The sequence below is a fragment of the Quercus robur genome, chromosome 3, assembly GCF_932294415.1.
Source record: "Quercus robur chromosome 3, dhQueRobu3.1, whole genome shotgun sequence".
NCBI lineage: Eukaryota > Viridiplantae > Streptophyta > Magnoliopsida > Fagales > Fagaceae > Quercus > Quercus robur.
The window spans coordinates 47,997,825-48,021,764 of NC_065536.1; the positions used below are offsets into that span (position 1 = coordinate 47,997,825).

General features: G+C 37.2%; 1 protein-coding gene across 2 annotated transcripts; it reads left to right on the plus strand.

Moving 5' to 3' along the window:
• Window positions 1-19,839: 19,839 nt before the first annotated feature.
• On the plus strand, window positions 19,840-23,796 carry LOC126718135 (squamosa promoter-binding-like protein 16). 2 transcript variants are annotated; one of them, XM_050420215.1, is made up of 4 exons: window positions 19,840-20,408; window positions 21,211-21,450; window positions 22,713-22,849; window positions 22,977-23,796. In XM_050420215.1, the coding sequence occupies exons 2-4, from the start codon at window positions 21,239-21,241 to the stop codon at window positions 23,561-23,563; spliced, it is 936 nt and encodes a 311-aa protein (XP_050276172.1). In that variant the 5' UTR covers window positions 19,840-20,408; window positions 21,211-21,238; the 3' UTR covers window positions 23,564-23,796. The 2 variants fall into 2 exon arrangements, with proteins under 2 accessions (XP_050276172.1, XP_050276173.1); XM_050420216.1 differs by lacking the exons at window positions 19,840-20,408; window positions 21,211-21,450 and adding an exon at window positions 21,457-22,202.
• Window positions 23,797-23,940: the final 144 nt, after the last annotated feature.

The window sequence follows — 23,940 nt, forward strand, 5'->3', positions numbered from 1 at the left end:
ATCTCCACATCGCCACCATTGCATCGCCCACGACCACCAGAAACCCATAGCTCTCGTCTCCACCACAGCCCCATCTAACCCATAACCCATAGTCCATGTCTCTGCCACAGCCCTATTTGAACCACAACCCACGCCACCACCATTGCACCGCCTAGAACCACCAGAAACCCACAGTTCACGTATTTACCATAGCCCCATCTAACCCATAACCCACAGCCCGCATCTTCACCACAACCCCACCTGACCCACAACCAAAAAAAAAAAAAAAAAAACCCTAAATCGAGACAGAAAGATGAAGAAAGAATAAAGAAGAGAGAAGAGCTGGAGAGTGAGAGAAAGAAGGGAGAAGAATCGAAGACAAAGAGTGAGAGTGAGAGAAAAAGAAAAGAAGAAGAGAGAGAGGAGGGAAAGAGAGAGTCAGAGATTGAGAAAAAAGAGAATAGAGAGTAAAGAAAAAAAATATATTATTTTAATTATCCATCCCTGCTATAGTGTAGTTCTATATACCCATACTTATTGTAGCAAGAATGTAAAAAAATTTGGGTTTACACACCTAGATGAAGGTTGTTTTTATAAGTTTGGTGGGTAAAATAGCAACTTGGGGGGGGGTTTTACATCCCCAATGCTAATGCTCTTAGAAAACATTTAAAAGTTTTCTCATGATTTGTTAATGATAGTTGCAATAGTGTAAAGAGTGTTGCATTATTCTTTTGACCATGCCTAAGAAAGAAGCATAGTAGCATATTGTTTTTATAGCAACATGCTTCTGGTGATTATTATTTATCATCAGATCATGACACTAATTAATTTTTTGTATAAGCAGGGATCGAACTCTAAATGGTATTCAACAAGAAAAGATTTTACTAATTAAGATAAATGGAATCCACAATTATAACATTGTCTAATTCTACCTTTAGTTACCTAAATTTTAGCCAAAAAAAAAAGTTACCTAAATCAAAAGGCCTTGATTTTATAAAGTCTCTTATTTGTTTATGGTATACAACGGGTTCAAGATTTAACGTTGTAACATGGGTGAACATGCACAAATGACAACTCTACTGAATCATTTGCCATTTTCCATCCTTGACTCATTTTCTAGCATATGTTCTCATTGTCTTATTTAAAGTTAAAAATGGGGGGTAATCAAATAAAAAAAAAGGGGTTTCGGGTTCTGTGCACTTAGTTGAGAAACTAATAAATGCTTGACAAATATCTTTAATCTAATAAGACGTTATAAAATATTCTCTCTGTAAGGACCAAGTTAGAATCCCTGGCCCAAAGGATGAACAGGCTCAAGCCCAAAAAACCCAAAACAATAAATTTGTAGAGAGTGAGTTGGAAAACTGGGCTAGAATGAGTTGGATGGCAAACAAAGTAGATTCAAGTGACAAGAACAGAAAGATAAATGGATTTCAACTAAAGAAAGTCGTCCTCGGAGAGGTCCAAGGAGATCAATTCTTGTATCTTTATCTTAAGTATGATTACAAGTTTATTTTCTGATTGCTACAATGTTTCTCTTTGGATTCCTCCTCTCCCTATTCCATGGAGGGTCTCTTACATTATATAGTCCCTTTTGAATGATCTTGGTCCTCCACTTGTTGATCATCTAAGCCACTACTTGAGTGCTTGTCCCATCGGATACCCCTTTAGGCCCTCTGTGAGTTGGGGTAGTTAAGGCAACACTGTTCAGGGGTCTTCTCCACATTAATGCAACCAGGAAGTTAGCTGCAGAGTATTAAATACGGTGGTAGCAGCCTTTCCTTAGACATTTCTAGGCTTCCATCCCTTTTGTACGTTTATAATGCACATCTTTATTAGTGAAATTTCCTAGAAGGTCACCTTAAACGATAGGATATACATTTGACCTGTGCTTGGCTTATCCGAGGAGACGATCCTCCTCGGACCACCTTTCCTGACCTTTTCATTTGCACGTTACTTATAGGACTCTGAACTTAACGCTCTCACTACTACTTATTCGTCCTCGGGCCCATCAACATCCTCGGCTAAAGCCTAAGGCCCAATATACAATCCTGGGCCCTTATCCCTACAATAGCCCCCCAAAACTCTGGTTTTTTCCTCTTATCCGAGGATAAAAAGTGGGGTTTTGATATTTAAGAGTTCAAACTATTCATTTCTTTGGTTTACATGCGTGGAATTACCATTTTGCGTGCCCCACAATTATTCTAACGCTTCGGAGCCCTTTTCAGCCTCGGACTTATCCTCGGGTAGGACATCCTCCTTAAGGAACAATACTATGGAATCCATCCAGTTAGGTCCTACCCTAATTTGATGAATGTGAACCATATTGCTTCCTACCTCAATAGGCTTATACAAGTCTTCCATTAGAATCACCCGAGGTAAACTTTGTGCCGAGGAGGTTGCCAGTGTGGCAAGAGAGTCAGAATGTGTATTTCTACTTCTAGGGATTTGTGATAAGTTAAAAGATTCAAATCTTGATTGTAAATGTCTAACCTAGCTCAAGTACTCCTGCATTCTGAGATCTTTGGCTTCTAACTCTCCTTGAACTTGGCCTATAACCAATCTTGAATCAAAGAATATTTCCACTTCTTTTCCTGACCAACAGAGTTTCATACTCAGCCTCATTTTTTATGGCCGAGAAGCCCAATTTCAAGGATTTCTCAATTGTAATCCTCTCGGATGATATCAAAACTAGTCACACTCCAGATCCTCTGTGGTTCGCCGCACCATCAACATATACCTTACAGGACAAAGGTTCTTGTAAGAAGATTGCACTAACTGATTTTTCATCCATGTTCCGCTTTTCCATTCTCTCTCTTAATGGAGTTTCAGCAAACTCAACCACCAGATCGGTGATGACTTGGCCTTTGATAGAGGTGCGAGGCATGTACTTGATATCAAAGGCTCCTAGGATCGTACCCCATTTGGCTATTCTCCTAGTGTAATCAGCGCTCCGAAGTAGAGACCTAAGTGGGAGCTGGGTAAGGACAGTAACCGTATGTGATCAGAAGTAATGGGGGAGCTTATGTATGCCATGCACCACTACCAAAATGGCTTTCTCCAGTGGTAGATAACGGACATCGGCCTTATGTAGTGAGTTGCTCACATAGTAAACTGGCCTTTTTACCCCACTATTAACTCGTACTAGCACCAAACTTACCGTGTGGGAGGCAACAATAATGTAGGCGAACAAAACCTCGTCCACCTCGGGTCTTGACATAATGGGTGGCCGAAAAAGGTATTATTTCAGTTGCTGGAAGGCTAAGACGCACTCTTCATTCCATTCAAACCCTTTCCTCTTGTTTAACAACTGAAAGAAGGGCCTATACCTATCGGTTGACCGAGAGATGAATCGGTTTAAAACAGTAGTCATTCCTGTCAGCTTATGGACCTCTTTGGGATTTCGAGGTGATTGTAGGTTGTTAATTGCCTTAATTTGGTCAGGATTAACCTCAATCCCACGGTGATTGACCATGTAGCCTAAGAACTTTCCCGAAGCAACACCAAAGGAACACTTAGAAGCGTTAAGGCGTAGCTTGTGCCTCCTCAAGACCTCAAATATATTCCCGAGGTCATTAATGTGCTCGGACTCCATCTTACTCTTGACCACCATGTCGTCTATGTAAATTTCAATGTTTTTTCCCAATTGAGGCTCAAACATCCTGGTCATCATCTTCTGATAGGTAGATCCCGCATTCTTTAGACCGAAAGACATCACTTTGTAGTGGTAATTCCCAGTTGGAATGACGAAAGCTGTCTTTTCCTGATCGTTCAAGGCTAGTGGTATTTGGTGGTAGCCTTGGAAGACATCTAAGAAGCTCATCTGAGGATGACCTATAGTTACATCCACCAGTTGGTCTATCCGAGGCATAGGGAAAGGATCTTTTGGACAAGCCTTATTTAGATCTGTGAAATCCACACACACTCGCCATTTCCTACTATTCTTCTTCACTACCATTGTGTTAGCCAACCACTCAGGATAGAACACCTCCTTAATAGCTCCAGCCTGCTTAAGTTTCACCACCTCGTCTCTTACAGTATCAGAGTGATCCTTAAATAAGCACTGAGGCGGTTGCTTTTTGGGGATGATAGAGGGGTTGACATTCAAATGGTGACATATGAAGCTCGGATCCACCCCAGGAGCTTCGTAAGCACTTCATGCAAACACGTCTATATTCCTCCTAAGAAACGCTAATAACTTTTCCTTCTCCTGAGGGTGCAACTGGGCCCCTACCTGAAAAAACTTCTCCGGATCATCCCCCACAGCAATCTTTTCAAAATCTTCACACTTCGCCTCCTCGGCCGGCCCATCGACAGATAAGACCGGGGTCTTTGATTGCTATGAGCCCCCCTCAACAGAGACCGAGGACTCAACCCTAAATTGATGCAAAATGGCGGCCACCAGACATTGCCAGGCCATGGATTGACTCCCAATGAGCTCTTCAATCTGGTCATCGAACGGGTATTTCACCTTCTGATGCAGAGTGGAAGAAACAGCCCCTAGGGCGTGAAGCTAAGGTCTTCCCACGAAGGCCTTGTAGGAGGAATAGGCGTCCACCACAATAAAATTCACCTCCACCACTTCTGACCCTGCCTGCACGAGTAGTCTAATTTGATCCTTTGGAATGACAGCTTTTCCATCAAAGCTCACTAAAGGCGAATCATAGGCTATTAAATCCTCAGGCCTTAGGTTCAGCCCTTTGTACAAGTTAGGGTACATGATCTCTACCCCAGTGCCTTGGTCTACCATCACCCTTTTCACATCGCACCCTCCTATCTTGAGGGTGATCACTAGAGCATCATTATGTGGTTGTATGGTTCCCACCTTGTCCTTATCCGAAAAGCTTAACGCTAGTCAGGCCTCCATTCTTGCCTTCTTCGGTATTCTGTTAGATTCCTCGGCTGGTAGCTGGGTTACAAACATCACCTTGGAGGGCTGCGAGCCAGTTCTCTCGGGAGCAGTGAAGATGAAGTTGATTATGCCTAATGGGGGCCTTGAAGAAGCGTTCACCTAAGCCTCTGACCTCGATTGGTCCCCTTGCCCATTGTGCCGGTACAGGAACTATTGTAACCTTCCCTCTTTGACAAGCTGCTCCAGATAATTCCACAAAGTTCTGCAGTCCTCAGTGGTATGCCCCCGCTCTTAGTGATATTGGCAGTGAAGGCTTTGGTTGTGCCTTGAGGGGTCTCCTCCCATTTTGGTCGGCCATTTGAAATATGACTCGTTCTTGATCTTCTCCAGGATTTGATGTACTAGTTCTTGGAACACCACGTTAATCGCCTGGGGAGCTGTGGACCTAGACTGCCCAGTAAAATCCCTTCGGGGTCTGTTATAGTTGTATCGGTCCGACCTAAAATCCCCCATCTCCTAAGGGATAGCCTTACCTTTCCCTTTGCCTTGTTGTTGGTCCTTCTCGACCCTTTTATATTTATCAATCCGCTCCATGAGCTTGCGTACACTGGTGGCAGGCTTTCTAGTCAAGGACTTCCTCAACCCATGCTCAGTAGGCAGGCCGACCTTAAAGGTCTTAATGGCCACATCGTCAAAGTTACCGTTTGTCTCATTAAACATTTCCTAATATTTGTCTGAGCACGTTTCAGGGTCTCCCCTTCTCGCATAAACATAAAAAACAGGGAATCTAAGGGCTGAAGGACCCTACTGCAGGTGATGAAATGGGACTCAAAGGCTTAGGTGAGCTCTCTAAAGGAATTAATGAAACTTGCAGCTAGGCCATCAAACCACCTCATCGCCACAGGCCCCAGATTGAAGGGGAACGCCTTGCACATCAGGGCCTCATTTTTGGAGTGCATAGTCATCCTCTGATTGAAGTGGCTCACGTGTTCCACAGGGTCAGTTCGACCATTGTACATGGTGAATGTGGGCTGGGTGAACCGCCGAGGAAGCACTCTCTCCTCAACTCTACATGTGAAGGGTGACCCAGAGATTTGGTTGAGCGCCCTACTTATCGCATCGTTTCCCCTGCTCTTGGAGAATGAACTCCTGTTTCTGCGCTTAAGGTGGTGGTCTTCGTCATACGAGAAAGACTCATTGGGAAGGGTTCTCGATTTGCGTCTATAGCTATCATCCTTTTCACCGTCAGAAGAGGAGTTAGAACTGAAGGGAGTTTGCTTTCGCCATTCGTGGCACAACTTTCTCTTCAGATGGTTAATCTCTAGTTGCAGGGCTTTGGTATCTTCCTCATGAGAGAGGTGGCTTTTCCCTTGGGTCTGGCTCCAATTGGTCTGTGTAGTATGCACACTCCACTTCCGGTCCTTCTTCGCTTAAGGTTGACAAAATGATTTACACGTTGAGACCCCGTAGATTTTGCCTGTTGTGGAGCTGAACCTACCATATTTGAACGTTAGACTCACTATAACACCAGAAATTTTCCATAGACGACGTCAGTTGTAAGGACCGAGTTTGAATCCCTGACCCAAAGGATGAACAGGCTCAGGCTGAAAAAACCCAAAACAATAAATTTGTAGAGAGTGGGTTGAAAAACTAGGTTAGAATGAGTTGGATAGAAAACAAAGTGGATTCAAGTGACAATAACAGAAAGATAAATGGATTTCAACTAAAGAAAGTCGTCCTTGGAGAGGTCCGAGGAGATCAGTTCTTGTATCTTTATCTTAAGTATGATTACAAGTTTATTTCCTGATTGCTATAATGTTTCTCTTTGGATTCCACCTCTCCCTATTCCATGAAGGGCCTCTTACATTATATAGTCCCCTTTGAACAATCTTGGTCCTCCACTTGTTGATCATTTAAGCCACTACTTGAGTGCTTGTCCTATCGGACACCCTTTTAGGCCCTCTGTGAGTTGGGGTAGCCAAGACAACATTGTTCAAGGGTCTTCTCCACATTAATGCAGCTAGGAAGTTAGCTGCAGAGCATTTAATGCGGTGGCAGCAGCCTTTCCCTAGACATTTTTGGGCTTCTATCTCTCTTGTATGTTTATAATGCACGTCCCTATTAGTGGAATTTCCTAGAAGGTCACTTTGAACAATAGGATATACATTTGACCTGTGCTTGGCTTATTCGAGGAGATGATCCTTTTCAGACAACCTTTCCCATCTTTTCCACTTGCACGTTACTTATGAGACTCTGAACTTAACACCCTCACTATTGCTTATTCGTCCTCGGGCCCATCAACGTTCTCGGCCAAAGCCCAAGGCCCAATATACAATCCGGGGCCCTTATCCCTACACTCTCCATTCTAATGTGTTGGTCCTCTATTCTAATTTGGAATGTCCCAAAATGAAGTCCTCTTTCTAAAATTAATAAATAAAATTTCTATCTTACCCTTTAATTTATTTGAAAAGTTAATGACATTTTTTTCTATAGCTTAAATCAATAAGGATTGTTCTGGAAACTTATATCTTTTTATACAGCAGACAAGACAATAAATGATGTTTTCTTAGAGCATTAGTATTTTTATACAGCATTAAAGCATTAGTATTGATGGTGCTAAAAAGCTATATTGCTATTTTTAGCACTAGCAAATACAAATTTATGGTTACGTTGGTGGAGCCAAAGCCAAATAATTTGGCTCCACAGCTACAATGCACAGCCACCCAAAATGGCTGTGCACTGTAGCTCATAGTTTAAAAAAAAGTATTATTAAATTGTATGTTCACATTGTTTTATATTAAATATATTATTTTATTCACATTGCTTTGTAGTGAATATATTATATTATTGTAGTGGATATATTATTTTATTATGTTATTTATATTATTTTATTGTGTTGAAAGTTAAAATAAAACCACTGATATTGGGTGTTTTGTAAAGTGAGAAAATAAGATAGATAAAATAGGTTTTTGTGGAGCCATATTGCGAAATTTATGGCTCCACCAATGTGGATGCTCTTAAAAGGTTGAATTTTTAAAAGATGACAAACAAATTGGGACAAATAAAGTACTTGTTAGAGCATCAGCATCCAGGGGTGCAAAAGAAAACCTATTTTGCATCATCAAACATCACTTTATCTATTTTACTAACCCATTTCACACGTTACATCCCATTTTTTATTTTTACCTACAACACAATAAAATAATATATCTACCTAATAAAATAATTTATATATATATATATATATGTAAAAATCATTTCTCTCTCCTCTCCTATTTCTCTATTTCCTTTCTTTCTCTGTCTCTATCTCTCCAATTTTTCTCTATCTCTCCAGCAAACCAGTAACAATCACCACCCCACCACCACACACACCCCAGCAACCACCAACAAAAAAAAAAAAAAAAAAAAAAACCTAGAACCCAAACACCAATCACCAATCACAACCACCACCCAAACACTAAACCACCACCGATCCGACCACCCAAACACCAACCAATAGCCACCCAAACACCAAACCATCACTAATCCGGCCACCCAAACACCATACCAACACCGATTCGGCCAGGGACGGAACCAGGATTCAAACTTAGGGGGAGCCAAAGTTCTTTGTTCTTAGATTTTAAAAAATTGGAATATCAATATTAGAGGTTGACAAAGTTGCATTATTAGCATTAATTTATTAATTATTATTTGTTTTTTTTTTGAAAAAAAAATTAATATTAGGATTTTATAATCAAGAGTTTTACAAGTCAATCGGCACATCTTAATATTTTCAAAGTCTAACTGATGTGTGGATGAAGCGATCAATATGTGGCATAGAAGTTGTCTTTATAGCTATGAGGGTGGAGTCATTTGAGAGGGGTATAGAGCTCTCAAGTGAGAGGGAGAAATTGGGTAAAGGTTATTGGGTTTTTGTGATTTTTTTTGCTAGGATTTGTAATTAATTTGTTGTTGTTGTTATTGTTTTGCTTAGATTAGATTTATGATTTGTCCAAAGATTTTTCTTATTATCTGGATATGTACATTTTTTAAATAGATTTTGCTTGTAATCTATTTGTTGGATTTTTTTTGGGGTCAATTTGTAAATTTTTTTGGGGAGGGGGGCCAAGTATATAAATTTAAGAGCCAAAATTAAAATTCTTTTTGTTAATACACATACTAGTATATATATTTTTTCAAAGGTTGGGGGGGGGGGGGGGGGGCGTGGCCCCCCTCTACCCTTGAGTAGTTCTGTCCTTGGATTTGGCCACCTAAACACCAACCCACAGCCCATCCCATGCCCATCAAGATCCACCAAAACCCACAGCCCATCCGACCCACAATCTCCACGCTGCTACCATTGCATTGTTCACAACCACCAGAAACCCATAGCTCTCATCTCCATCACAGCTCCATCTGACCTACAACCCACGCTGCCACCATTGCACTGCTTACGATCACTAGAAATCCACAGGTCACGTCTCCACCATAGCCCATCTGACCCACAACCCACGTCTCCACCACAGCCCCACCTGACCCACAACCCACAACAAAAAAAAAAAAAAAAAAAAAAAACCCATATTGAGAGAGAAAGATGAAGAAAGAATAGAGAAGAGAGAAGAGTTGGAGAGTGATAGAAGAAGGGAGAAGAATTGGAGACAGAGAGTGAGAGTGAGAGAAAAAGAAAAGAAGAATAGAGAGAGATGAGAGACAGAGAACCAGAGATTGAAAAGAAAGAGAAGAGAGCAAAGAAAAAAAATATTATTTTAATTATCCATCCCTGCTACAGTGTGGTTCTATATACCCATTCTTAAGGTCCGTTTGGATACAACTTATTTTTGCTGAAATTGAAAACTGAAAACACTGTAGCAAAATAATTTTTTAATGTGTGAATAGTGCCATGGGACCCGTGAACAGTGCATGAACAATGCATTTTGTCTCCTGTACAGTGAATCCATGTGATGTTACTATTCACGCACTGGTAAAAAAAAAAAAAAAAAGCTAGAAAACAAAAACTTTAAATGTAAACATGTATCCAAACCCTCACTTACTATAGCAAGGATGTAAAAAAAATTAGGTTTACACACCCGGATGAAGGTTGTTTTATGAGTTTGGTGGGTAAAATAGTAATTTGAGGTGTTTTACATTCCCTAATGCTCTTAGAAAACATTTAAAAGTTTTCTCATGATTTATTAATGATAATTGCAATAGTGTAAAGAGTGTTGCAGTATTCTTTTGACCATGCCTAAGAAAGAAGCATAGTAGCCTACTGTTTTCATAGCAATATGCTTTTGGTGATTACTATTTATTATCAAATCAAAATATCAATTAATTTTTTATGTAGGCAGAGATCAAACTCTAGATGGTATTCAACAAGAAATTTTTTTACTAATTAAGATAATTGGAATTCACAATTATAATGTTGTCTAATTCTACCTTTAGTTACCTAAATTAGTTTCTCAAAAAAAAAAAAGTTACCTAAATCAAAAGGCCCTTTTTTTTTTTTTGAGAAAAAAATCAAAAGGCCTTGATTTTATAAAGTCCGTTATTTGTTTAACGGGTTCAAGATTTAACGTTGTAACATGGGTGAACATGCACACATGACACAACTCTATTGTATCATTTGCCATTTTCCATCCCTGACTCATTTAGGCAGGTCATGCACTGCAACTGAAAATTTACCCTTTTTTAAAAAAAAAAAAAAAAAAAAATTTCTTTTTCCTTTCTCTATTTATTTTTATTTTTATTTTTACTTTTTTGTGGGTGCCCCCAGTTCCCCCACCCATCCAAAAAAAAGTCTGTTTAGAGGAACACATAGTATATCTCTTTTAGGAAGCTCACTTCGTGCAAGACATTGAAATTTACGATCATCTAAATGGATATTAGCCAATTACAGGATTGTAAAGTTGTAGTGTTCGGAAACAGTAGGATTAGGCGATTAGTTCATGAAGTTAGGCATGAAGATTAGACAGGAATCTTTGTTATTTATTTGACAATCCAAATATTTTAATAAGATGATGATCATTATGTAGCATAAGACATAATTTAATGGTACTTGGCCAAAAAAGAAGGCATAATTTATTGGAAGAAGTGAAGTATTAGTGGAATATTCTTTCTAAAAGTAGTAAAAATGAAGGTGTGTGGCGCTATGATGCTTTGACAAAGTAACTTTCGGCTCGCTTCAGGAAATAGCGGATGGCTGTCATGAAAGCATTTGAGTATTTTTAGGGCCTATCCACGAAAGAGTGGGGGCCACTGCTCTCTTGTTGGGATGGTGGGCACTTTAGAAGTCTATATAACTTGAATTTAAAATTCAATTTTTGCTTTATTTTGCTCCCAAATTTTTGGGTTCGAGTCCAGCCTCCACAAGTTCCTCTCTAAAGAAACGATCATGTTCCTCATTGTGGCTTGCAAAAAGGCTTTGCTATGCTGGACCATTAACTAGGTTTCCATTTTTGTAGCTCAATGTAATCAGCATTTCCATGATAGGACTCCAAAAGAAAAACAGAAAAGAGAGGTACAAAAAGAAAAAGGAAAAGTTTTTTTTGTTTTTTTGGGAAGGAAAAAACTACAAAAGGAAAAGTTATTGGTTAAGTTCAAAGAGAGAAAATGCCTGATCAGTGGTATTCGGATGAGTACGTCATGGTAGCGCAAGGAGTATAGTACTATAGTTAATAGTTTCCTCTGTTGAAAGGATATATACTATTAACCAAAACTAAAGAGCTTTCGAAGAGTACTATGTGGTTGCCTATGTTCAAAAATCAAAATACATAGCAGTGCTTTTTTGGTCGGTTTTGAAGGTGCTGTAATAATGCACATCAGATAGCCGCACTCACGCTTTTGCCAATTGCCATGGACATCTACTGCAATTTGTGCTGCAATAACAGAAGCAATTATCATATCATCAATAAATCTAGGATTAAAATAAAAATAAACATTCGGAATTGTTAACATGAGATATTGTAATTAGTGCTTAATAGAAATAAGATTGATAGTGTGTTTAAAAATGGTCAAATTAAGGATGAGTAATCAATCACATTCGACAACCCTACACCACAGTTTAGGGATTGCTGGCGCTTTTTGTAGCTTTTGATATGGTTGAAACTCTTATTTAATTTTGGCATGTTGAAACTCAAATCTGTGCATTGATTTACTTTGTGAAAGAGTGCACTTTGACTGATCATGAACTCTCTGTCACTTTGGCTAACAAATATTCCCGAGTCCTTGCCCCTTAAGAGTCAACTATGCTCCCATGCAAACTTCTAAATGGAAGAGTGGGACATTAATTGGCTTTCTAATTGCAGGACCACAGTTACTAGATCCAGAGTGGATATGAGGAAAGTGCCTGACCCTACAGACTACAGAGAGAGCCAAATACAACGTAAAAGAAGGCCTAATGACAGTTTTATTTACTAATCTAGCTAGCTTATTGTATCATCATTAATGATGAGGTGACAAATACAACGTTAAAGAGCCCACCTACATCAGGATAACATGGATCCTAGATGTAATAAGCTTGTAAGTTGTGACTACATGGCTGGTGTATTTCACGGGCATTATTTTTTATTTCAATTACACTTTATCATCTTTCAAGCCAAAAAAAGACAAAAAACACTACATCAAAAAAAATATTTTTTTGGAAATGAGAACACTTTATCATCTTAAACTCTCTCTCCATGTGATAGGGAAATTCTTATACAAGACAAAACATCATGACAGGGGATGACTAGCTCAAATTATATGATTTTGGTGTTTCTATAAATTAAACAAAGTAAACCTACTTCATAAGATGGGGATTGTTTGATTCTAGTATTTCTATAAGACAAAGTAAACTTACTTCATGAGATGTGTGCTTCCTGGGAATGGGTTGGCTGAGTTTGTTAAGTTAGATATGATTTAGATTAGATGAGGGTTTGGATACACGTTTGTATTTAAAGTTTGCTTTTTTTGGCTTTTCTTATTTTTATTTTTTTAATGCGTGAACAGTAATATCATATGGGTTCACTATGCAACATCACATGGGTTCACTGTGCAAGAGGCAAAATGCACTATTTATACACTGTTTACAAACTGTTCATGGGTCCCACGGAACTATTCACACATTAAAAAATTATTTTGTTACAGTGTTTTCAGTTTTTAATTTCAGCAAAAATAAGTTGTATCCAAACGGACCCTAGAAAGATTCAGTAGTAAGTCATTTAGAAACTGCCTTTTTTAGGGTCTGTGATCCATTTCTATAGCTATGGACCCTACCTTTTTCTCACCTAAAACTGCCTCTTGGAGCCAAGTTTTTCATATTGGGTTTACATGTATAAGTGAAGTTTTCCACTAAATAATTATGAGAAAAATGAGTAGTTAATATAATATAATTAAACACATATCCATTGGACTTGGCTTTTTGGATTAAAACGTGTCTTTATATATTATATTAATTACTCAAAAAAGCTTCCCAAAGTGTTTCTCCCCAACAAATGATGTCAGAGCTCAAATGCTAGATTCTTAATAATGATAAGAAGAATAAATAATTAATAAAACATAATTGAATACATACCAATTAACTTTAAATTTTTTATATCAAAATATTTTTTTATATTATATTAATTATTCAAGAAATCTCTCATCTCTCTCAACATTTCAAAATATATAATGCATGTAACTTTGATCAACTGGCTAGAGGGACTCTACTTAGCAGCTTGCCTCAGGCCACCAATTAAAAGAGAATAAATTACATCCCATTAAATGCGATGTGAGGCACAATAAGTGCTGAGGTGAGTGACTAGTCACCAAGCAACACTTCTATTGACATGGTGGGTTTACTTCAGCTCTATAATTGATTACTTAAGTGATACGTGTGGATATTTTATAGGGTTTGAACTTGCCTTGTTGGCCTCAGTTGTGGTTAGTTGGTTCCATAACCTCCCAAAGTAATGAATATTAATTCATGCGGCTTATCATTCTTTTTTTTTTTTTTCCTTTTTTTTTTTTTTTTGAATTCTCCTGCCTTAGTTTTGCTCCTCTCCTTATTATTCCTTGCTCTTGAGCCTTTCATGTATCCAAAGTGACTCTGCTCGTTCCACCTGTGAGCCTTCTTCTCTCTTATTTCCTTATCTTCCTTAGCATAGTCTAGGCAATGGGTAGGTTGGCTAAATACGTGAGTTTAGCTGAGGCCACGCCTGTCTTTCGTCATGCCTATTGTCGGAGAAATACAATACAATACAATTATTCAGTATTTCTAATATGATATCAAAGTCACTTTCTTGTGGCCATGATTTTCTGTCATTGCAGTATATTTAAGAGCAATTTTTTGTCTTCTTCGGTGTTTTTTCACTGCGTTCATCTTCTTTGGTTTCCTACTACTACCGTCAAAACTCTCCGGTATAGTCATGCCACCGTTAGAAGTCGCATCAACACTGCAAGACCATTGTCTTCCTCAAACTACCGTCACAGAACCAAACTTCATTCAAGAGATCTTCTCAACCTTATCAAATCTCAAGATTTCATCAAGCTTCCATTTTGAGTTTGAGAGAGGGTATTAGAGAAATACAATACAATTATTCAGTATTTCTAACACCTACAATGCTCTTGCAAGAACATTGCAGGTGTACACCTCAGATACTCGCACAAGGAGGATGCCTTGCTGACCTACCCTAGCTAGGGACTTGCTTTGCCTTTTTACACTTGATGGTGCCCAATCACTCCCAATGTTTTTAGGATAGTAATGGGCATGGAGGGGATTAACTGTCATTTAGGCTTGAATATGACCACGTATATATGACATTGTCAAAACATACTTGGTGTTCAAAACCAAACACAATAGTTACTCCCTCAAACCAAGGGATCCCAATTATACTTCCATCAACGGCCTCAAGGACTCAAATATAGGAATGGATGATGACTTCCTTATCGTTTCCCCAAGAGGAGTGATCCTAGGTTTGACGGCTTAATTTCCATTGTTTTTTCTTTTCCTCGTTTGGATAGTTTTAACCCTTTTAATTCTTCGCGTAGACAACTAACGCGGGTCAACAATCGATTTTTCAGCCTAATTGATATTTAGGACCTAAAGGTAGCTTGAGAGAGTGATCTTTGTACCATCAAGTGAGTAAACCAATGTCAACTTATCTATTGCTCTAGTACATTCTCCATTTATATATAAGAGCTTTTTAGAGTGTCGATTGATGAAAAACATGGAAGCATCCATATCTCATTTGAAGAACTAACTTGATCTTCCTATCAACTTTCAGGAGAAATTATACTGTCTTTATAGTGGATCACGTCACTTGTTCACCATTTCACTAAAAGATTCTCACTTTTGTTTAAAATTGCTGAGTTAGTAATCAGTGTCTGTTAAAAAAAAAAAAAATTTAGCAATTTTAAACAGGTGGGAGTCTTTTAGTAGAATAGTGGATCACGTCACTTGTCCACCATGAGTACCTTATAATTTCTCGACTTTCGGGGCTTGTTACGAATTTGTCTTCCACTGAAGAGAAATCCAATGGAAAAGTTGGAAACATTCTTATTTTACAAAAATCATTATTCGACAATTCTCTGCATTGAATTGTAAACCAGGAAATGTGTTAAATAGCATTTTTTTCGTTATCGCCAAAAAACGTATAGAAATTTGGAACTTTGTAAACCCTAGGTATTTCCCCTCCTTAAGGTTCATGGTCTATCCTCGCATTTTTATGACTATTTCTTCCATATTCATGGGCATTTCACATATTTTCATCGTTGATCCTTTGTGTTATTGTGGTCATTTCCTTGGTCTCCATTGGGACCTATTTGATGTTGCATGTGTGGTCCCTATAGGGAACCTCATTACGATCAGTCTCATTCCTTGGAGTTTCTTACTTACCTCATTTCAAGAGATCTCATAGTATCCTACCGACCTCTTGTCCCATGTGTGAAAGGCAAACTAGATCGATAACCATCAAAGCTTAGGCCATTTTCTTCGCTATATGTGATGAAGGTAAAATGAGGCACTACTACGATGTATGTTTTTAGCTTTTTAGTCATTTTATCTACTATTTTTCTTTTTTAAAATGGTCTAGAATCTGTGGGGGAGGATTTTGTTCCACGTTCTGCAAGCTGTTTGTCCTCTTTTGGGAGTTAAGCCCGCAAGATTTTGTTCTCAATACCGAGTGTGGGGTTTGGGATTTTTGGGGTGCTTTGACCCTGTGACACCCTAGTCCCACATCGGCAAGAGATGCGCCCCACTCACGCTTTATAAGTACTTGGCACAAGCATGAGTGTACCACTACAACACGTGTAGTAGTGGTAGAGGCGTTCCTTGTTCGGGGTAACAAAACCATATGGACATTGCGAAGCATGCCACCCAAAGGGTCGGACGTTGCAAGCATGCCCAAAGTGGACAATACCTTTGATGGGCACTGCCCTCAAAAGCGTCCCCAAAGAGGACAAATAGCTTGCAGGGCGTGGAACAAAATCCTCCCCCACAGAATCCTTATTCTAATGCACTGGTCAAGGTTCCCAAAGTAATCTTGTTCGTAAGCTACTTGATTAACTTATTATTTTCCTATATTATGTGAAACCATGACTAAATTGTTTTACCTCTTCACAATTCTATGAATTTTAACTATGAATATAATGTTTATATCATTAATAAGTTACAAATAATAATTTAATATCATATGAACCTATTGACAAATTTATACAATTTAATTTTAAGTCTATATAAATATATTTTTAGACAAGTATACATATAAAAATATAATATTATATATAGTTAAATCGATTTATTGTGCTCACGAGCTTATTTACGAACACATTATTTTGTTTGAACTTAACTTGTTTAATAATCGAACCTAAACTTAAGGCTTGAGCTTGAATTTTTTTCTAAATAAACAAACATAAACAATTTTTTATTTTTTAGCCGAACTCGAGCTATTCATAAACAACTTGGTTCATTTATAACCCTAAAATTGTGGCCATGAATTTATTTGTGATGAAATTTTCTATACTTCTAGGTGTATCAATGTTATTGCCAATGTATGGACAAACTTGTTTAAGCTCTTAGTTTTGTTTTTTGACTACATGTTCAAAGGATATGATTTGACTTAGTTTTATCATCGACTGTCACTTGTAATTATAGAAGATTTTCTCTCTCAACATGACATCTTTTCCATGCATTTTAATGGTAGTTCTCTTTGATTCCAAGCATTATTATCCCCTATGTTAAAACATTTAAATTGTATTTCTAGCCATATCATTTGACACATGTCACATCCCTACAACGCCATTTGTGTATATGAAGTTGTAATTTACAATTATATTTTATGTCGGCTTTATTCCATGACAAAAAGTATTGTAATTACATTAATTTTGTTCTTTGTATTTTGTGGGATTTTATTATATTGGGTTTAATATTAAGTTGGTGAAGAATTGAGTATGAAATGAAGATTAGTGCAGTTTCGTGACTAGCTCGCAAGAAGTTTGCAAGAAAGATTCCCGCGAAAAGGGCATGTGAGAAGCACATGCTAGAAGCTGAAGAGTCAAGTGCCAAACTGCATTTCTCAAGTACTTCGCGAGACAGGGCATCTCACGAGGTACTCGCGAAACTCTCTGCTTGGAAGATTTTAGTGTTACTTTCTTACCCTTCACCCATACTATATATACCATCATTACTCACAAAAGTAAAAGAGGCTATATTCAGAGAGAAAACCCTAAATAAATTTTTGCAACACAACATACCCATCTTTTAGAGAAAGAGTTACTCATCCTTTAGTGAGAAATTATTGTAACCTCTTCTCCTTTCCTCTCCCATTGTCATACTTTGAGAGGAGTTTTGTATCCAAAAACAACCCACACATTTTCAAAGTGTAGAGAGTGTTTTGGAGCTTGGGAAGTTTTGGGGATTTGCCAAAAGAAGCTAGTGAGGCTTGGAGGATGCAATCGGGCGATATTGCGGGATCCGAAAATCTAGTGAAGACAAGACTCCGAGAAGTCCGTTGGTAGTAGAAGTTTAGAGGGCTCAAGTATATTGGGTAGACTAGACTTGTAGGGTTTTTTGTTATTTGTATACTCTAACTTATTTATTAGTGGATCGATTTCGAATTGGAGGGTTGCAGAGAGATTTTTCGTCGAGTTCTTCAGTTTCTTCTTCAATAATACGTCTTGGTGTTATCTTATATTTGTCTCTCTTCCCTTTCTCTTTAAACTTTATTTTTATTGTTGGTTACTTGCTTATGGCTTAGAGAGTAGATTCGGTGATTTGTTTCATTTTCTCTTGTTTCGCACTTAGATAAGTTAGAGTAAAAACAATTTAGCCGTAATTTTAAAATTGGGGTCTAAACAAACTCGTGTGTTTCACAAAAATCCGAGCTTTCAGTGTATAATTAGAGAATCATGAATTTAATATAGTTATCTAATAGAAGCATATTTGAAAAATATTTTGGGACATCCCAAAATTATATATATATATATATATATATATAAATTAATAAAATTATTTATAATTGCATTGGTTCAAACATCGATTAGATACCTCTTAGACCAAAAAATCTAAAACTACTCTCTCTTTTTGTTCTTTAATCGATTCGGTTTTTAAAATCTTGGAAGAATGACCTTGGCAATGAAAATGAACTTTAGAGATGATAATAATAATAATAATAATAATAATAATAACAAGAAAGAAAGTAAAAATTTACCTAAATAGAAAGATGTAATTTGAATTTTTATCCTAGAATTGCTACTTTAATTGTCCGTAGAATTTGCTACCTAAATAAAGAGTCATAAAAGTTTTTTCTCGATCCGAGCTTAAGCTGTTCATAAGCGGCTTGATTCATTTACAATCCTACCACTGTGACCGCCAATTTATTGGAGATGAAATACTTCTCTGTGTATGAATGCTATTGCCAATGTATATATGGACAAACTTTATTAAGCTTCCTCTCAAAAAAAAAAAAAAAAACTTTATTAAGCTCTTAGTTTTGTTTTTTGACTTCATTTCAGAAGGATATGATTTTTGACTTGTATCAATGCTATTGCCAATGTATATGGACAAACTTTATTAGTTCTTAGCTTTGTTTTTTTGACTTCATGTTTAACAGGATATGGTTGTTGACTTAGTTATATTATCGACTATAACTTGTGTTTATCGATGATTTTCTCTCTCCACATGACATCTTTTCTATACATTTTTTCAATGACAGTTCTCTTTGATTGCAAGAATTATTTGAAATTCTCTAACGTTATTATCCCATCTGTTAACACGTTTAAATTGTATTTTTAGCCATATCACTTGACATGTGTCATATCCCTACATCATTGTTTGTGTATAACCAAAGAATCATGAATTTAATATGGTTATCTAATAGAAGTATATTTCAAGAATATTTTGGAACATCCTAAAATAAAAGAGAAAAACATATAAATATTAATAATTATTAATTAAATTATTTATAATTACATTGGTTCAAACATCAATTAAATACCTCTTAGACCAAAAAATCTAAAGCTACTTTCTCTTTTTGTTCTTTAATGGATTCGCTTTTTAAAACCTTGGAAGAATTACCTTGGCAATTAAAATGAACTTTAGAGATGAAAATAATAAATAATAATAATAACTAGAACGAAAATAACAATTTACCTAAATACAGAGATGTAATTTGAATTCATATCCAAGAATTGCCACTTGTAATTGTATGTAGACTTTGCAGCTTGATTGATATTGGTTGACTTGAGATCCCTTGCAGTGTGTACAGTCAAAATCCAAGGGGATAAGAACGTAGTGTATGTATGGGATTGGTGGTAGGCCCCCACAATAATGGAGAAGAGAAAACCAAACGAGGAAGTGAAGGGAACATCTTTTTCGGTAAGTAGTGAAGGAACATCATGGAATGTGAAACACAAGAAACTCATACCTCCCCTTTCCTTTCCACTCCTTTTGTACTTGTTCTTTTCTCACTTCCAAAAGTTGAAAGCCAACTACACCCTGTCCCTTTCCTTACCACTCGTTTTTCCTTCTTTTGTTTTTTTTTTATTATCATATTCTTTATTATTATTTTACACATTTTTTTTCTTCTCTTGCCACAGAGCCTCAAGCCTAAAAAGGAAGGAGGGAGACTTGTTGGATTCTTGGAAAGAACAATTTCTACTCTTTACTCTTCACAGCAGGGTCGCTCTCTCTCTTTCACTCTCTGTCTCTCAGCTGAATACATTATCTTTCTTTTTCTTTTCTCTCTTTTTAATCTTTACATAAACAGCTAAGTCTCTTTCTCTCTCTCTCTTGCTTTGCTCTGTTACTTCTGTAGCTGCTAGGTACAAACACAAACAAAAAAGACTCATTCTCTCTTATTATCTCTTGAATTTTAGTTGAATTGTGTCTCAGAGAGTTTAATGGCTGAGAGTGGGAAGTCCCAATCAGGCATTTTCTGTTTTATCTTTTCACACACTGTCTGTCTCTATTTCCACACCACTGTCCTTTAGTTTTTACCCCCTTTTTTTTTCTTTCTTGCCTATAATTTCAACTAGCAATTTTTTCCCGCCTCCTCTGAAAGATTATCTGCAATTGGTCAGCTTGGAAGTTACCAAAGACAAGGTTTTTTGCCTCTTCAGTGTTTGTTTTCTGGGTTTCTCTAAGGTAACCCTTATTTAACATGTGCTTTTTTACACCTTTCTTTCTTTTTTCTCTTTTTTTGACGGGGTAATAGTACAGATTTTATGAACTATTGGGTATTTACTCTGTATGTTGCAATGAAACTAATTTCCTTCTTTCTTTTTCTGTCTTGTTTTTTTGGAGGTAAGAGTTATTTATAATATTTGTTAAGCTCATTACTACAAGTACAAATTTTTTTTTTTTTTTTTTGTGTGTGAAATGGGTGTATAATTTTGGGTTCTTTTGGAGGTATGTTGTAATGGAAATCATTTCAGGGAAAAAAGACAATCTAGGAAAGTGGCTTTAAACGATGATAATTGTTAGTGATCCATGTGGCATGTGGTTTTCTATTTCTTACTTGAAAAAAGGGGTTGCCGACTTACCTTTCCATGAATTGCTATTAAAAAATTGAAAAAGAAAAACTTTCATCTAGATGGTAAAGATAAGCTTGTTTGAGGAGCTTGAACCTTGAAGATGGAGTTGTTTATGGTGGAAACTGGGAAAGTATAAAAAATTAAAAAAAAAAAAAAAAAAAAAAAAGAATTATTCGGCGGCATGTGGTTGTGATGAGATTGTTGAGAACCATGATGTGACAGTTTTCAAACATTTGAACAAGCATAGATAGTCGTAGTTTCACTTTAATATGAAAAATGCATGACTATTACTAGTGACAGCGGAATAAGATCCTTTCTATTGCAGCTTCTCTCAATTTACTTCTTGAAAAAAATTGCTTACCACAATAACTCTTTTTTTTTTTTTTTTCTTGGTTACATACTTCATAACACAGAAAGTTGAAGGAACCTGGGCTTTGTGATATGGACTCATCATCATCATCAGGATCAACAAAGAGGGCTCGAGCACCTGTTAATGGAACCCAAGTCCCTTTGTGCTTGGTTGATGGGTGTAATTCAGACCTAAGTAAATGCAGGGATTATCACCGACGCCATAAAGTATGTGAACTCCACTCTAAGACCCCAAAGGTTACAATTAGGGGTCAGGAACAACGGTTCTGCCAGCAGTGCAGCAGGTCTAAATTAGAATGCCTATAGAAATATAATTAGTGCAACAAAATTTATCTAGTCTGTTTGCCTTTTAATTGTGTAGACTAATTTATATGCATCTTTCTTTATGCTTTGATTACAGTTTTTCTATTAGTAGAATTTAACTTATTCATGGTATGTTATTTCGGTCACCTTTTCTCCATTACATGATTTTTGGAAGTAGCATATAGAGTCACCTCTTATAGGCCTTTTGTTTTTTGGCCCCTTGGCTCGAGTGGAATTAAAATTTCTAAGATTATATTATATTTTCCTAAAGAAATAGTGGAGGATGTCATGTTACAAGATTAAAGCATTGAAATGTACAAGAGATTTGATTGAGACTATACATACCTCACTTTTGGTTAAAGAGTTTAACTGTAGTTTTGATGGAAAGTCCAATTTGGCTGTTCAGCGTTTAGTTGCATCAATGGGTAAATTTAGATTAAATTAATGAAGCGCCAAGACCTTTGCAGCTCATTGCTCTACATAGGGAGGGCTCAGGTTTGCTTTCTGGGGGCTATGTCCCTCTACTTAATGTAACCAAGAAAAAAAAAAAATGAAGGAACCATTGTTCCAAGACCTTTTCTTTTACAATTTTCCTTTTATTATTATAATTATTATCTGTTGCTAGGCTATTTGCTTTGACATGTTCAAAAATGATTTCTACATGTATACATGCACTTCCTGCTTCGCCCAAAGAATTTCAGAAGGTGCAAGAGCAAGAAACTATTTTCCTGGGGTATCTCCCATTTTCTTTATTCTTCTTACTGATGTTCTTTCATGTGTCTATATGTTTGAACAATTAGGTAAAGACGAAGAGCCAAAATAGTTTTTGAAAGAGGGGGAAATAAAAACAGAGGAAAGACATTTTAGCTTGTGAGCTGATGGAAACTGTAGCAATAAATACAGTGCAATCAATTAACTGGACATATATAGGCAACTCTGGTTAGGATAATGCTCTATTTAGATGGAGTGGACCAACACATTCAAAGTTTCCATAAGGTTAAATTAGGCATCTATGTAGCTTCTGAATCTATCTCTATTAAGAGCGATCTCATACCACCATTTATGCTCATAAGTCTTTGTAGTGGCCATCAGCAGTTTTCAATCTTTTGAAGATTTGTATGTTATGGACTCTCATTATAATTTGCACTGCATGATAGATATTTTTGTTCCAATTAGCTCTTTGGTAGCTCTATCCTTTCTATGTATTCTTGGCTTATTACTATCTCCTCAACACATTTTTTAGGTTCCATTCCCTGGGGGAGTTTGATGAGGGAAAGCGTAGCTGCAGGAAACGTCTTGATGGACACAACCGACGCCGTAGGAAGCCTCAACCAGATTCTCTGTCCTTAAATTCAGGAAGGTTTAATTCCAGCTACCAAGGTTTAAATTCTTCATTTGATTCAATTTTCTTCCATTGCCTTCAGTTGCAGATTCTTATTTTGCTGTTTATAGGCTGAGTTAAAAGATACATGCAGACACTTTATAGCTATTAATTTCATCATTCCAGGCACCAGAATCTTATCATTCACTAGTCCACAAATATTTCCACAAGGTGCTGTAGTGAGCTCTCCTTGGACTGGGACTGTCAAAGCTGAGTCTGATGCTGCGCTTTACAACAGCTATTCACAGTTGAATTATTCTGACAGAAAAAACTCCATTAATCCGGGATCTTTATACGATAATTACAAAGGAGGAAAGCAGTTCCCATTTTCACAAGGCTCTAGTTCCTCCCTCCTCGGAGCTTCTATTAGCCAACCGCTTCTGGATAGCCGCAGTCAGAAAGTGTTCTCTAATGGGTTAAACCAAGTCATAGATTCTGACTGTGCTCTCTCTCTTCTGTCATCAACACCAACTGAGACTCGGCAGGTTGGTTTGAGCAACATGGTGCAGTCCAATCCCATCCACACGGGTCAGTCCTTAGTCCCAAGTCTGCACTACAATGGGTTTGGAATGGAGGTTAAAGAAAATTCTTCTGCTTTGGGTAGCAGCAATACCAACATCCATTGCCAAGGAATGTTTTCAATTGGGCCTCATGATAGTGATGGGTCATCTGCAACCGGGCCTAATCAAACACTTTCCTTCTTGTGGGAGTAGTAAAGTGCCAATTCTAGCTAGCTCCCTTTTGTGAATTGTCATCTTCAAGCGGGCCTTTACAAATAAAAAAAATGTTACTGAATTTAAACTACTCTTATCTTTGAAGAGTTTTTTTTTTTTTTTTTTTTTGAGAAGGTTATCTTTGAAGAGTTGATTCGCTAAAAAGGTTCTATAATGCTATATGCAACAATTCTCTCACTGCGAAGTATATATAGCTGCCTGAAGTAGCTCTCTCCCTCTCTCTCTCTCTCTCTCTCAAGTCAATTTATTTTCTTATATATAACCTTTTAAAGTAAAACCTTTTCTTACGGTATGTTTGTTTCATGTTGATTGTTTTTCGGTGAAAAATATTTTCAGTGGAAAACATTTTACCTTTC

What these genes read in the sequence shown, in the direction of transcription:
- LOC126718135 (XM_050420215.1), top strand. Translation starts at nt 21,239, where the DNA reads ATGGACTCATCATCATCATCAGGATCAACAAAGAGGGCTCGAGCACCT. An exon ending in TTCTGCCAGCAGTGCAGCAG is followed by an intron (nt 21,451 to 22,712) that starts GTCTAAATTAGA and finishes CACATTTTTTAG; the next exon opens with GTTCCATTCCCTGGGGGAGT. An exon ending in GTTTAATTCCAGCTACCAAG is followed by an intron (nt 22,850 to 22,976) that starts GTTTAAATTCTT and finishes TCATCATTCCAG; the next exon opens with GCACCAGAATCTTATCATTC.